A 16,624-nucleotide genomic window follows, 5' to 3' on the forward strand; every position below is an offset into this window, starting at 1 on the left:
GGCATATGCATATCCTTACAAAGAAATAAGGATTAAAAAGGGTTGAGATTACCTGAAGGATAAAAAAAGGGACAGACTAGATGGAACAAATGCTTCTTATCTGCCGTCAAATTCTGTTTCTATGTTTCTATGTATATTGCCTTGGAGAGAGATAAAGTGTAGCAGATGCCCAAATCAACTAATCAGCTTCTAACTTTCATTTCAAAGACCATGGCAACTTCTTCACTTTATCACTCCTCCAAGGCATTATACAGCTCCTCCTATCTGCAATAATATAGGGTTGGCCAGTGGAGGATGAACCATCATTGATTAACAATGATGCCATGAACACATCAATGGGGAACCATAGATTTTTTTGTATCCATCAATGTCCATCTCTGCTGTGATGAATAGCCAAACACAGCTTAGAGGAGCTCAGCTGGTTTCCCAACTCCATGAGGGAGAAAAACCCCATGGCCTGCTTTGAGGTAGATAGGAGGTAGCTGTTTTGCCAAGGTATCAGGAGCTGCTATGAGCTAGAGGTGTGCAGTCTCCTTATCAGGGATAGAATTATATTTGCTAGAGCACTGCAACTAGAGTGTGTAGATATGTGTTTGTCACTGCAAAACAAATTGAATGTACAGTAGCATGATGTAATGTAATGACCAGGAGGAATTGTAGGTATGCTGAAGAACACAGTGGGTACATATATAATAAACCAAGCAGAGATATACAGTAAAGTGTTTTATTGATAACTTACAAGAGTCACTGTGCTCCCTATGGGGTAATAATGGAAATCATGCTACAAGAAGGGTTGCAGGTAAGGGAGTATATACCTTCCATACATATCTGGTCAAGATGACATTTGTTGTATGCTTCCCTTAGAGTTGGCTACTGTGTAGCCATGGGATATATCTCCTTGGAAGGGTATCCTCTTATCTGTTGGTTACCTCAGTGTCTAAAGGTAGCCTAGAAGACTTTTGACCTGGACCAGGCTGTAATTTACTCCATAGGTATCAGCACATGGGCCAGCTACTACATTGGCGGAATATAAGGTGGTTTTTGCCCCTAGGTACTGGTATCAGCATCACTGGTAGTGGGGAACAACAGTACACCCCATAGGTTATATGTTAGCACAATACCACTATATGACACAGTGTAGGTTTACATATTAAAGCCTGCAAGAATAATAATTGTATGTTTATTTTAAATATTATTTTAATATATTGATATAACCCAGGGCTTATGGCGCATACACCGCAATGTAGGTTAGCACTTATTGCTCAGCACATACTGCTGGCGCACATGCGATGCACCAGTGATGTGTGCTGAGTGATCTGTGCGGACCAGTGTTCTCTGGTGAGAACGCTGCCGATCTAACTAGAATTATACTGCATGGTATACACACAAAGCGATCAACGTTTCATTTCTAACCCATCACTTAGAAATAGGGCAAAAATCGCCTTACAGTATATGTTATAATATGCATAATCTCCAAATTCATTTCAATGGCATTGCAAAAACGTTTCTAAATGATTAATTGTTCAAAAGTACACTGTCTAGTTCAATATAAAACAAAAGTAGCAACAATGAATCAAATATTTACACAACCAAGTATAACTTAGGTTCAGATCCTTGACTTCCCCTAGAATGGAGACTAGTCATCTTTTTCAAGAGACAATATACCAGACATATATCTGTCCAGTATTTTTTCGATCTTTTACATGACAAATTGTCCAGTTCAATCCAGGATACCTGGCAAACATAATCATAACTGACTGACCCATGCTGTCTACTATTGCTTGCAAACAGTATTACCTTCATTTGGTATTCAATAACTCTATAATGAATTATTGGGAATTAGCAATGCTTGCTCACTTGCTGACAAACCAATTATATCACATTAGTATGGTGTAGTGCAAGAAATTAAAGCACATCAAAATTCCAAATAGCAGGAAATTCTGCCTTCTTTCTCTTTTAAGCTGTTCTTTTTGATCTAGCAGTTAGATAAAATGCACCTACAGAGCAGCATTGCCAGACAACAGAGAGAAAGCAGCAAATATCAACAGCTAATCTGTCTTTTGAAGAAATAGTCCCACATATCAGAGAGGTTTCAAAGCTAATGATAAAACAAAAGGCCTGGAGCTACAGCACATTTACCTGTAACTGTGACATAGAAAAAATTGTTTTCCCAATCTTTAATAACTCTGTCTCATTCTCACAGCTCAAGTGACTTTAAATCAGTCTTCGATTTTAAGTTAAAGTACAATATACCGTATGAGTTTTATTTGTATTGGGTGTTTTCATTTGATTAAATATTGTACAGTCATCAATAGTGTCCATTTAGGAACTCATTTGAATATTTGCATTAATTTATATATAAATCAGAAAATGAGCTGTATTTTTTTAAATGCAACTGAATTAATATTCAAACATTTAATAAGTACTCTAGTTTTAATTTGTAATACAATATGCATGTCAATTATGATTGAATGACATTTAACATAACATTTATTGCAAATGTAGAAATAAAAATGATTGCATTCAAATAAATTACACAGCAAATAAGTAATTACATAGTATAATACGTAATATAGTTTTTTTTGCAGTGGAATAACCAAACCAAAAAAAAGCATTAATTGCAGCCTTGCATAGCTCCAGGCACTTTACTTGGGGGGGGGGGGGGGGGGGGGGGGGATGGGGGGCGGGTTTGTTTAAGGCAAACTGTGGATAATTGAAACTGCCCAAAAACAATATATATATATGTATATATATATAATTTTTTAAATTATTTTATCATATTTATTTAGCACTGCAGGAATTGTATTTTGTACATGAATAGTTAGAACAATACTTTTTAAAATATGTCCAATACATTTTTTATGTTACATATTGGTCTTTTTGTTGACTTTTATATTGCTGTTACTGTACTGTACCTCTACATTGCTTGGAGAACATTTACAGTTTTTCATTATTTGTCTGAAAGTGTAAACTGATTTAACCTGGGGCACTTTCAATCCAAAACAGCAGCATGAATAGCTAGTATAACTGTCACACAGCACTGAAGTCTTAGGTTGTTATTATCATCATCATCATCATCATCATTATTATTATTACATTTTATTTCTAAGGCACCACAAATGGTTCCTAGCACTGTACATACAAAACACATTAGAACAATACAGGGTAAACACAACATCATATTACAGTAACCAAAACTAAGCACAAGTTACAATTAGCAAAAACAAATCTCATTGCTCAATACAGCTGATATGTAAGGTTAGCAAAGGAGTAATCTGTGTATTACTAGAGAGTGCAGCCATTGGGACAGATCAACTACTATGAATTGGAGGAGGTGCAAGTTAGATGACCAGTTGGTAGGTGAGGGCTTTATTTGAACTGTGAGAGATGAGGCTGTGTAGAAAAGGGCACTGCATCAAGGAGTTTACAATCAAGGGGGAGAGGGTGGCAGACAGGTGACATGAGGCAGGAGCAATCCTGCGGAAAGGAAGTAAGCAGGAGAAAGATGGCCAATGCAAGAGGCTGGGGATGGAGAATGTGATATTTAAACTGGTTATATGGTGGAAAGGTATGCTTTGATGAACATGTGTCTCTCAGTGCCTGTTTGAAGCTTTACAAGGTTGGGAAGAGTCTGATAGAGCAAAAGAGTTAATTCCAATGAAGCTGGCAGCACATGTGAAATCTTGGATTGAAACGTAAGGTGCAGTGAATTGGGTGGTGGAGAGGTGATGATCATTGGCTGATCATAGAGAGATGGGGTTGGAAATGTAGGGAGCAGTGGCCTAGCAAGTGAAGGTGAGGAGATTGAAGAGGACTCTGTCTGGTAATGGGAGCTAGTGTACATTTTGGCTAAGGTGAATGACAGCTGTGGATCGGCAGGAGGTCAAGATGAATCTAGATGCAGTACTGAAAATCGATTTGAGGGGAGTGAGATCGGAAAGTGGAGGGCCAGTGAGGTGAAGGGTTTCAGAAGTAGAGCTGAGAAATTACCAGTGAGTTAATAAGTTGCATTCTGGGAAAGGAACAGCCTGATGCAAATTATGTTGTGTAACTCGAACCAAAAGGACAGAGCTAGAGATTTATCATGGGGGGGTGAAGAGAGGGAGGAATTAAGAATGACACCAGGCAACAGAGTTGGGGGACAGGGCAAGATGATGGTGTTATTAACAGTGTTAAGACATCCAGGAGGAGATGACGCACAGGCAGCTGGATACCTTAAAGAGGACAGAGGGGGGAGGTCAGAAGAACAGTAGTCTAATTGCATGTTGTCAGCATAGAAGTGTTATTGAAGGCTGAAGGAGCATAAGACTTCACACATGAAAGAGTTGTACATAGAGAAGAGAAGGGGGACAAGGACACTACCAATGGCAAGTATGAAAAGTTGTGAGTTGGAGCCAAAGGCAGACAAGGAGAAGGATTGGTTGGTGAGGTGAGAGGTGAACCAGGCAAGGATGGTGCTGTAGAGGTCAGTGGACTGAAGTATGCAGAAAAAGAGAGGATGAATAATGGTTTCAAAAGAAGTGGAGGGGTCCAGGAAGATGAGCAGAGAAAAGTGACCTCTGCTTTTAGTCCAACCAATGCAGGTCATTTGTGACTTTGACCAGGGCAGTTTCAGTGAAGTGAAGAGAAGACCAGATTGGAAAGTCTCTAGGATGGGGTTGTTAGAGAGATAGTTGGTGAAAAGGCTGTAAACAAGATACTGCCCTAAATGTGTGTATATTCTCTTCATGTTTGCAGGTGGTTTCTCCATGTGATAACAAGGGAAGAGAAGAAAGACTGTTATGTACGTGACACCCCCCCCCCCCTCCCCCTCCCTCTTTTTGGTTTCTCCATGTGCTCCGGTTTCCTCCTACAATAAAAAAAATACTCTGGTTGTTGAATTGGCTCCTGAAAAAATGTGTATATTTGTGTGTGTATCTGTGCAGGGAGTATAGACTGTAAGCTCCTCTTGGTCAGGGACTGTGATTGCGTGAAATATGCTCTGAAAATTGCTGCAGAATATGTGTTCACTATGCAAATAATTGGTAGAAATAATAATGATTTCAAAGAGAAAGCTTTGTACATCTTTTGAAACAGGGTAGAAAAGTGATAAGCGTCCTGGGGCAGTGACTGGGAGGTAGCTATAAGTGAACACAAAAATGTCAGTCTCATATTAGTGCCAGGGACATGTCAGTGAAGGCAATGCTGGCGGGTCAGTGAATTAGGCATGTGATACTGCACCTTCCATAGGGCTGGTGGAAGTGTTCAAATCGGGAGTAGTGGTGCACAAATGGTGGCACCTACAAAGTTACTAGAGATATTAAAGCATGCAGAGACACAGAAAGTGGGCACCTCAGTTCTAGCATGTTCAAACAAATGCTTGTACATAAGGGGAAAGGGCTGATACAAGCATTTGAATAAGGAATACAATATAACTAAATAAACTGATTCAAATGTATTATATGGCAAATTAAATATGACGGTTTTTCCTAAATTTAGAGTGCAGTACAGTAGGTTGTAATTAGAAGTGACTTTATCACACTGTGCTGTTTTCCCCATAGACCGCTTTCCCCCAGTGTATTGTCATTGGCCAGTTGTTCTCACTAGTAAAATATGAGAGGGATCTTATCCATGCAATAGACAGTGAGAAAATGTGCTGCACATCTGCCTATTTATGTTGTGGTGTCAGTCATTTGGTAATTGGTGGTCTCTTTAGTGTAGCTTAAACAAACACTACAAAAGCACCATGGAAATGAGAACTTACTTGACCCATTTTTATTGTCGGTGTGTATTCCAATGGCGCTATGCAATTATCTCTATGTCTATGCTTAATAAATGATAATTTTTCTGCGCAAAACTACATAATTTGCCATTACTCCGCTAGAAAATGCATAAAAGACTTGGTGTAAATTTACTAAAGCTTCTAAAAGTTATAAAAGGTGATATTGTCCATAGCAAATGATTTGATTTTGTCTATCATTTCTCTATTGAATCCTACCTCCTTGACAACAATACACCCACCCCCCCTCCCCCATACTGCTGTATCCCCTCGCAACCATGTGAGGGAATGGATGTGTTACGAAGACACTGTTCGCAGGGGTTTGTGTCTGCATGCGCAAACGTCAACCATCGTGGCAGGGGAAAATTTGATTCATTCCGAGCGAATTTGAATCAGACCTTAATTCAGAATTGATCACAAAGCAGTTTTTTTTTCATATGGAAAACCATGCTGCACTGCAGGTGGGACAAATGTAAAATGTCTACCTGCAGCTTACAATCTATTAAAATTGGGTCCATGTCTGGCTAAGCTGTGTAGTCCTAGGCGAAGCACGTACACAGAAACACAAACTTTACTCATACAAAGCTTGGTAGGTGTGAGGGCCTTATAAAGACTGGACAAAGGAGAGCTCCGTACAGTACTTCCTAACTGGACCTTCATTGTAAGTTCGTACTGCAGTGAGGGGGTTAATTGACCTACAGTATTTAGCAAAAACTTTGATCTGTCAATGCAGCTTTGACAAAACTCACATTTACAAGAAACCCCATACTTTTAGAGCTATTTTCCTATTTCCACATGCCAGATAAGTTGCTCTGTATAATTTGCTGTTGTTATTGTTACTATTATTGTTTATTTATAAGTCACCATAAGGGTTCCGCAGCGCCTGACAATACATAGATGAAAAATTAGGTACTTGTGTACTAGCATGGCGCCCCTCGCATCGCAGACCATATCGCATGCGATGGTATGCGATGCAACACGATTTCGGCCAATGTTGTACAATGGCATACAATGTGATGCGATGTGATTATAAATTATATAAGTACCCTAATGGATGGTTACAATGGTTAAATGCACCCCCACACCACCCCCAAGTATAAACGTGAACCCGAAGCGTGGCGAGCACAGCGAGCCCGCGAGGGGCGGCGTTACGCATCGTACAACCTTTTCATACCCCTACTATCCAAGTCGGCGAGGAGTTGAGAATAGAAAGTGTGGCGAGCGCAGCGAGCCACCGAGCCCGAAGTGTGGCGAGCGCAGCGTGCCCCAAGAGGGGATGCGGATACCTTCACAGGTATCCGGGTCCCCTCGCGGGCTTCACAGATATCCGCGTGCGCTCGCCACGCTTTGGGCTCGGTGGCTCGCTGCGCTCGCCACTCTTTCTATTCTCGACTCCACGCCGACGTGGATTGTGGGGGTATGAAAAGGTCGTAGGACGCGTACCGCCGCGTGGGGGTGCATTTAAGCATTAAATGCACCCATTAGGGTGCTTATACAATTTAATATCGAATATGAGTTAAAATCGCATCGCATCGCATGCCATCGGGTGTATGGCTGGCGATGCGATTCGATTAAAAAAATCGGGCGACTAATTATCGGGGCGCTGTGCTAGTACGCAAGTACCAAAAATTACAATGCACTGCAATTTCAGACAAGTACATGGTAAATAAAGACACTGATGCAATTATCAGGGTGGCAGAGATATATTCTAAGAAAAGCACATGAGGAGAGAGGCCCTGCTCGTGAGAGCTTACATTCTAAAGTGAAGGGGCAGACAGACTGGGGTGACACAAAAGGGATAGAAGTGAGCATAAACAGAAGTTTAGGATTATAAATGGTTAGAGTTAATGAAGAAGTCGATCTTAAAGTTTTGTGTAGAGTCTGATAGGGAGGGGTACAGAATTCCAGAGATACGGAGCACAACGGCTAAAATCTTGGAGACAGGAATGGGAGAAAGTAACCATTTGGCGGGAGAGGCAGAGTGCATTTGTGGAGCAAAGAGATTGCATTGGAGTGTAAAAACAGATAAAGACAGATATGTAGGTGGGAGTAGAATGGGTGATGGCTTTGTATGTGAGTGTGAGGAGCTTGAATTGTATTCTGAAGGGGAAAGGGAGCCAGTATAGGGCTTGTTGGAGAGGAGAGGTGGACATTGTACATTTGGAGAAAAAGATGAGCCGGGAAACAGCATTGAGGATAGACTGGAGTGGAGAGAGGTGTTGGACAGGGAGGCCATAATCACTACTGATAATAGTGGCACGTTTGCTTTATTTGACAAATATTCCCCTCTGTTTTAAGAGCTTAATAAATATCTCAGCTGCAATGTCCCCATACATTGTATTATATGTAGTATGCTCCAATTCTTACTGGAAAACAATGAATACTCTATCTGCTATATCTCATGCATTTCATGTTTAAGAAATATACTTTCACTTAATTAAGTGGAATAATGTGTAAACTACTGTTCTTCTATGATTTCCAGAGCCGAAGGGCTTGTTAAATAGGTTCCAGAGAGAATGCAGATCACCACACCATTTCACATGCAAAAACATAATTACTAAAGAGCTCTTTTCACCACGGCAACATTTATGGTCGTATTTAATTTACAATAAACTTATCACAGTAAAAAAAAGACTTCCGGTTTTTTTTTTTACATTTCCCATTGAGAAGTCGCCATCACACAACCTGTTACAGTACAAAGCAGTGGGATTTCCCAGAAAGGCAAATCCACAAATACCAGGCAGTAGTTTAGTTACAGGTATTTATCAGCTACATAAGAAATACAGTGTTTCAACAAAAGCAAGGCAACAACACAGTAAAAGTGTTTTTTTTTCCTCACAAAATCCATATTCACATCCCCAATGGGTTGAACAACACTGACTCTGGAATCCCCAAATCATTGGAAATGCAGTCACAAGAATCCTGACAGACGGCATCCTAATCATAAGTATGTCTCTCAACATTAGGAGTGCAGGGGGAAGGTTAGGGTTAGGCTTCATGGAGGGATGGTTAGGGTTAGAAAGGTTGGATTAGGGTTAGGCACTAAGGGGGAGGGTTATTCTGCGATGGAGGGGGTTTAGGCATCAGGCAGGAAAGGTTAGAATTAGGGGGGTAGTGGGAGAGAGTAAGTATACTTACACAGCCCGGGACAGGAATCTGTTTAAGCAGGATGCCGCTATCAGTCATCTAACTGCCGGCATCCCATCCACTGGTCTCATGTATATGTATCCCCCCAATGAACTTTGCTTGTTGTATATTTTAACCTTTAATAATGTTAGATAATTGGATGTTTAGATAGAAATTGATGCAATGACGAATCAGTCTTTGTAATAATTTTGCCACTACGGGGACTATTACTTTACTTGAAGCAAATAAAATCCCATCCCACTGTTTGCAGGGTTCCAGACAGCTGACAGACAATGACTAATTAGACAGTCAATAGATAGACACCAAAAGTTAGACATGCATTAGTTAGATATTGACAAAAGTTAGACATGCATTAGTCAGACATGGGCAAAAGTCAGACATTGACAAAAGTTAGACATGCATCAGTAAGATATTGACAAAACTAACCACACAAGTAAAATGTTGACATGAAAAATTGTCAATGTCTGACTTATGCATGTCTAACTTTTGGTGTCTACTTATTGACTGTCTGACTAGACAGTGGGGGAGATTCTCTAAGCTAGAAATGTGGTAAAAACCCCGTTATCGAGGTTTTTAGCGAATTTTGGGATGCTGTAAACATCCCCCCGCCGGGTTACCTCGGCGGGGGGCATCGCCAGAAAAATTTGGCGATGCCCCCATAGAAGCCAATGGGCTTCTACCGCAAGCCCCCGCCGCCCCGCATCGCCCCCTCGCCGCCCCGCATCGCCCACTCCCCCCTCACCTGTGTCCGGGCAGCACAGAGCTGTGCTGCCCGTGCTGCCCGGACCTGTGACCTCCTCCCTGCACTGATCCTCTTCCAGGTGCAGGGAGGAGGAGAGCCCGGCGCAGCAGCGCCGGGTGTGGGAGGGAGGGGGAGCCGCCGGGACCTGCTGGGACCCAGCGACTCTCACCGCAAAGGACAGCTCTTAATGCAAGAGCTGTCCTTTGCTATAATTATCGCATATGTTAGAACATATGCGATAATTATAAATGCGATGGGCGGCAAGGGGGGCGGAGATTCTTAGAGAATCTCCCCCATTGTCTGTGAGCTATACCACACCCCTGTTTACACACAATAACTTACACAAAGTATTGCGTTAATAGTTGCATAAACCCAGCTAGTTAGATCACATAGGTTATCTTCTTTTAGCACTTTTTCCATTACTTATGGAGCCTCTCAATAGGATATTTTCCACAAAGGAACACAAATTGGGTTTGATGCTGTCTTGATTTTTTTTTTTCAGATAATATGTTTATAAATTTTTTTATTGTAAGGGCAATTTCTTTTAATTTAATCATAATACAATATTTGCTTTAAACATAATAATCTATGGGTGTGCATCAGATTGGTCATTTCATCCTGTTGTAAAGCAACCTGCTATAGGTCAAGAGAGAAAAAAAAAGAAAAGCCAGAGCAGAAAAGCCCAATTCCAAATGGCATTGTGATGTTTAAATTAGTTACTGCACTAGAATACTCCCTATATATATATATATATATATATATATCTATATATATATATAGATATATATATATATATCTATATATATATATAGATATTTATTCATATATATATAAATATATATATATACTGTATACACACACACATATATACGGGTATATATTATATATATATATATATATATATATATATATATATATATCCTACTACATATTAATTTAGGCCATATTCCTCAACTACCTTCATATTTCTTGCCTGTTGTTTACCTAATTCACATCATCTGTTTCTTTCACCAGCTAATTTAATATCCTTTGTTCCATTACATTTCCAAAAGCCAGTGAACATATAAATGTGCAGCAAGCCTAGGCCCTAAGGCCGGTGGATCAAGATGGCAGGCAGGCTTTGGTGTCCCTGGGGAATTAAGAGCCAGAAGGGTGATTGGACACAGTGACCTGTCTGAACGAGATGAGAGAAAAACAGGAGGGCTGTAAGGCTGATGAACTAACCTGTCACTCACAAGACTAGGTCTCTAAATATGAAGAACAGATACAAATACAGTGTGAGATCATTAAAATTAATACCGGTAAATCTGTTTCTGTAAAATTCATATTTATATTTTGAATGGTTACATAAAAGTACTTGTGTTTTCTTTCGATGTTTTAGCTATATAAGCCAATTACATGCATTTGTCATAAGTTTCTCTCATTGCTTAAACATATATATGTAAGTTGCCCTTTACTTTTCCTGATATTGTCCTATTAATACATGATTTTGTTTAGTGGTGTTGAGCTATTCTTAGCATTGCTTACTGCTTTTACCTAACACTCAGGTCAATTAATAAAATGCAGTATATAGAGAGAACATACAGTATACTGCTCAGCACACAAGGAAGTACAGTACACTACGCAAATGCAGTGCACGTTTCTGAGTGCTGCCATCCAATGCCATAGAAAAGTAAACTTGCAATAACTATTGTAAAGGGCCCCATACACTTGTGCGACATCTCTGAGGGGAGAAGTCGTATGCAATCCCCCTTGAACCATTCAGAACTTTCCCAGGTGGCAGGATCGCATGCGATATAAAGCATGCTACCTTTTATATCGCTATATCGCATGCGATCTCAGCAACTGCTGTCGGTGGCTGTCCGACTCAGATCCTACGATCCCTTGAAATCTAGGGTCTCAGATCTGATGCGCATGGGACCACCCATTGGAGCAAAGACACATGCAATTTACCCTATTTACCCTATTTCACCTGATTTCTTAGCCTGATGCCTTGGAATCATGTGAAGTGGAGCAAAATCGCAGTAGTGTATGGCCAGCTTAAGTTTGTTGCACATATCCACTACATATACACGTTGTAGTAAATAAATAAATATACTTATAAAGAAATAAATATGAGTCTTCGGTTTCTAGAGGCGACATTGTGAATTCAATAAAGTTATCTTAAATGTCACATCTGAAAACGACCTATTTTTGCAACATTTCTTGTCTTCATCTATTGCCATCTGCTGTAATCTAACTTGCTGATTTTTCACAAAGAACCAATTGATAATAAATATGCTATAGGCCAGGCTGTACTATTTTTTTAAATATATATCCTTGAGGGTGGATTATAGTACATCTCTGAAATACATGACTGAAATGTTTATTCAACTGCTAGCCTATATTTTATTTAAAACAAAATACAAAATAGATTTGCTGTAAAACAAATCTGAATTATAAATGAAAGTATGTCAATGGTAGTATTCAAAGCAACATTAATTGACACATATGGCACATTTCAAGATTTCTGCTTACTGACAGCAATGTAGGCAAATAATTTTAAACACACATATATATATTTATGCTTTCCAAATCACATTTATAATTTATATAAGCTTTACAACAACAGTGCACAGTAAATACATTAACATCAATGCATTCATAAAAAGCAACTTGTTTTTGCATTTTTGATGATGCTATATGTACTTATTTTTAAATATTATTTTATATTAAAAATCATTTATCGTACTACACTTTGATACCATAGAAGTCAGTAAATACTACTCTAATGATGCTCCATTTGCAAATAGTTAAGTACACTGGAGGTAAATAGTGGGTTCAAGAAAAACTATTTGAACCAATTTGTTTTGAATCTGAAAAAGTGAACAAACTAAAAAAAAAATCTGTTGTTATGCTGAAAATTCGAACGCACTTATCAATATTGTAAAACAAAATAACACATAATGCACTCAAATCACCTGTATTCTATAGCAGGTGATCAGCACTGGAATATAAAGCTGTCATTATTTGGTTATATACTGAATAGACCATCACTTAGTCTAGAACATAATGCTATACAGCAATATAATGAAATAATTATGCACCTTACGATTTGTGACACATTGATTTGTAGACATTGAATTTTAAATGATCAAGTATTTTTATATTAATGTAGATCTCTAAAAAGAAAAACACTTTCCTTGAGACCACTTTTGAAACATGCTTCAACTTTAATTCCTTTTTGACAGTCCAAAACTGTTTGGAGCCAAATCATATAACTTTAAATAGCTATAATAAATACCTGAATGGCATAATTGTCAGCATATAAAAATCAGTTGCAGTTATTGTACAAGGCTGCTGTATTCTGATTTCTGACAATTTTTTACAACAATTGTAACAACCTCCAACTGGGGAATTCACACTGGTAGCTTCTATTAGAAAACATTAGCTACTTTAAAAGTCATAAAATGTGTTCAGCTTCCCAATGTAATCTCCCATATAGCAATATGTAAAGGTTTTGGTAGCTAATTATAACCTGAGGTAAATGCATATACTGTATATTGTTTCTAAAAATGTACATTTTTGACAATTACCATTAAAACATCAAATACCTTGTTTTGTTATCTACAGTTATAATTTTGTCTTATAGGCTGCTATTTAAAAACATCCCAAATCTACTTTTTTTTATAAGCAGGTGTATATCAAGAAACACAAGCTACAGTAACAACATACATTACACTTATCAGAAATATCTCTCTGAAGTAAGACAAGGACTCACTGACCCATTCGGAAGACAAAAGACGGCGAAATGGTAAAGCTTTAAAAATCAGCTCTTGAGGCCTCTGAGAGATATTCATCCGGCATTTCATCACAGCAGACCCAGACCCTGTTCACCTCCCTGGATACAGCAAGGAGAGAACTAAATAGAGCTGTTTATTAAAGCTGTTGTGCTGGATCGCATTAGGAAGCTTGAACAGACCACCTGGACCTCTCAGATTCTGGCAGGGTTTAATTTCCTAGCCGCCCCCTTTGCTGCAGCAGTGGACTACTGGATATACTTCTATTTAAAGCATACTGGACATATATTTGCTGGTGTGTGTGTGTGTGTGTGTTTGTGTGTGTTTGTGTGTGTGTGTGTGTGTGTGTGTACAAACATATAGATAGATAGATAGATAGATAGATAGATAGATAGATAGATAGATAGATAGATAGATAGATAGATAGATAGATAGATACTTAAAGATCCTCTATATGTATTTATATCCACTAAAGAATCAGGCCACATATATAGAAAAACTACTGTAAATTATCAACTGAAAATTGCAATATACAGTATATTCTCGTTTACATGTTACTGTAAATGTATTAACAATACAAAACACATAGTACATGTTATTAAGAGCATTTAAATGTCAAGTGTAAACAACAGTATATCTTACATACTAAGTTTCTAGCCTCCCTAGCAGCCAAAGACACTGAAAATGGTGGCGTATACATGAATGATGAGAATCAGATGTACCGGTAGTGATTGGGGGGGGGGGGGGGTATAACTTAATTAAAAAGGGTTGAGAAATGGCTGACACGATACCTGGCCAATTACAGCTTGCATGGTCCCTGTGTCCTGCTGCTGAGCTGAAAGATCACAATCCGTCATATGTAGTCTTTGAAAGACAGAATGGGGGTTTCTGCCATGCATCTGTCAATCAACTTCTGCACTCACAACCATCAGTAACAGCAAAAGGGGGAAATAAAAGTCAAGCTACACCAACAAATAGGATGAAACGATCATGTGACCTTCATCGCACACACTCTCACCCAGAATTACACTAGCTACACAACGTATGAATTTTCTGCAGATGTGAAATGACATTGACAAATACCCAGTACAAACTAAATAAAGTGAGACCGGCAGACTCTCTCACCAAGTACAAAACATGTCTTGCGGTACATGAGTGGCTTATAAAATAGAACGCTTTATATTATTATTATTATTATTATTATTATTCTTTATTTAAAAACTTTCCTGAGGGTGAGTTTTTGCAGGAAGAATGGTATTTAAATCAGAGATATCACAAAACTCATAGGTCTCTGCTTCCCCCTCTTGAAAGAGCTGAGCAGTTTAAGTGCTCCGTTCTGTAATGTGCCCATGTCAGAATGAAAAAAAAAAAGCTAAAAATCAATGTGATGCTTCTCCCACAAAGTGCCAAATGAAATGCGGACAAAGCGTTTCATAATCCTGTTCCCTTATGAGTTGAAATGTCTCAGTTAAGATTGTGTATTGGACCAGTGATCGAAAATTAAAGCTCATAACGCACAAGAAAAAATGACTGCGGATCTGGAGGCAATCGGAGCATCGTATTTGTCACAGATTTCCAGAAATACTGACTCAAAAATAAGACACTGATTAATGTTTGGTTTTTGTTGCTTAGATAATGAACTTTCTTTAAAGAAAAGTCAGACACACAGTAGTGCAAATCAGTAAGAGGGGACATCTGGTCATCTTAGGACAAGGGTAGCCAACTCCAGTCTTCGAGAGCTACCAACAGTTCATAGTTTCCAGACAACCTAGCTGCTGCACAGGTGCACTCATTACTGACTAACACATTTTAAAAGAGCCAAAGGTGGAGCTAAATACTTCACTTGTGATTCTGTGAGGAGATATGGAAAAAGTTAACTGTTGGTGGCTCTCGAGGACTGGAGTTGGCTACCCCTGTCTTAGGAAGTTTTATAATCACTAACTGCAAGGACGAAGGTGTGACATTATGCTTAAAGTTGCACTATTACCAATGAAAATTATTTCCTAATGTGACTCCTCCCTCTGTCTGACACAGAAGCACATACCTCCCAACATGACCCTATCCAGGAGGGACACAATGCTCTGCTCCTGGACTTTCCTCTTCATGTATGATTGCCATCACCTGTTTTCCACAGGTTTACTAATAAGAAAGGTGCTTCACCACAGGTGATGGCAATCATACATGAAGAGGAAAGTCCAGAAACTGGGGAGGGTCATGTTGGGAGGTATGGAAGCATAATGGGGGAAGAAAGCTGCATACTGTATTTGCCAACACATATAGTGCATTCTTTAATTTTGTATAAATATAGTAATAAATTGAAAATAATAACTATGGGCCTTATTCTAGTTCACTCTTTCTGACAAAATCCTTCTTAGATGGACAAAACCATGTGCACTGCAGGGGGGCAGCTGTAAAATGTGCAGAGAGAATTAGAGTTATTTTGTTTCTGTGCAGGGTAAATACTGGCTGCTTTATTTTTACACTGCAATATAGATCTCACTTTGAAGTAAAACCCACATAAATCTAATTCTATATGTGTGTAAACTATAACTATGAAATAACCTGTTTCATTTACAAATAAAATGCATTTATTTATAATCCCGGTCCCCCGGAAAGCCCCGCCATCCTCCCGGTTTTTCAGCCTTCATGCTGAAAAATTGGACTGCACATGCGCAAGTCCCAAAGTGCTGGGGGCGGGTGCTAGTTACCAGCGCAACGTCATGACATACCTTGCGTCATGGCGTCGCTTTCCTGTGTGATGGCCACCGCGGAGGCTATGCGGAGGCTATCAGCGTGTGCTGCAGTGGTGGGAGTGGTCCGTGGCAGCCTGGCAGCGTGAGTGGCTGGAGCGGCAGCAGTGAATAGTACCGCTTGCAATTTCATTTGGTTCATTTGGTTAGTCCCACCCACGACTCCGCCTCCTTTTGTGCGATACCCAATGGCCACGCCCCCTACTTGCTGCAGCTGGCTGCCCTCTCCCAGCTGAAAAGTCGGCAACCCTGCTTGCTACTAATTACCCAAAATGGCTGCCGTATTATATTCATGGATACTGCAGTGGTAGTATCTAAACCTAATCTAAACCTTTGTTCATGCTGATAGATAAATAGAGCATTTATATATTAATAGCAGAAGGACAACTTTTTTGAGTGACTTATTTCTATGATGCCATTTTATGAGCAGAGAAGATCATATACCAAA

General features: G+C 39.3%; 1 protein-coding gene across 2 annotated transcripts in view; it reads right to left on the minus strand.

Moving 5' to 3' along the window:
- POU6F2 (POU class 6 homeobox 2) overlaps window positions 1-13,603 on the minus strand; it is a 513,474-nt gene extending 499,871 nt beyond the window's left edge. For both annotated transcript variants that reach the window (XM_083188467.1, XM_083188463.1), the window contains exon 1: window positions 13,412-13,603. In XM_083188467.1, the coding sequence (XP_083044593.1) occupies window positions 13,412-13,498 (87 nt within the window). In that variant the 5' untranslated portion in view covers window positions 13,499-13,603. The remainder of the gene's footprint in view (window positions 1-13,411) is intronic.
- Between the last annotated feature and the right edge of the window lie 3,021 nt (window positions 13,604-16,624).

This window comes from Crinia signifera, chromosome 5, assembly GCF_055691185.1.
Source record: "Crinia signifera chromosome 5, ASM5569118v1, whole genome shotgun sequence".
NCBI classification, from domain to species: domain Eukaryota; kingdom Metazoa; phylum Chordata; class Amphibia; order Anura; family Myobatrachidae; genus Crinia; species Crinia signifera.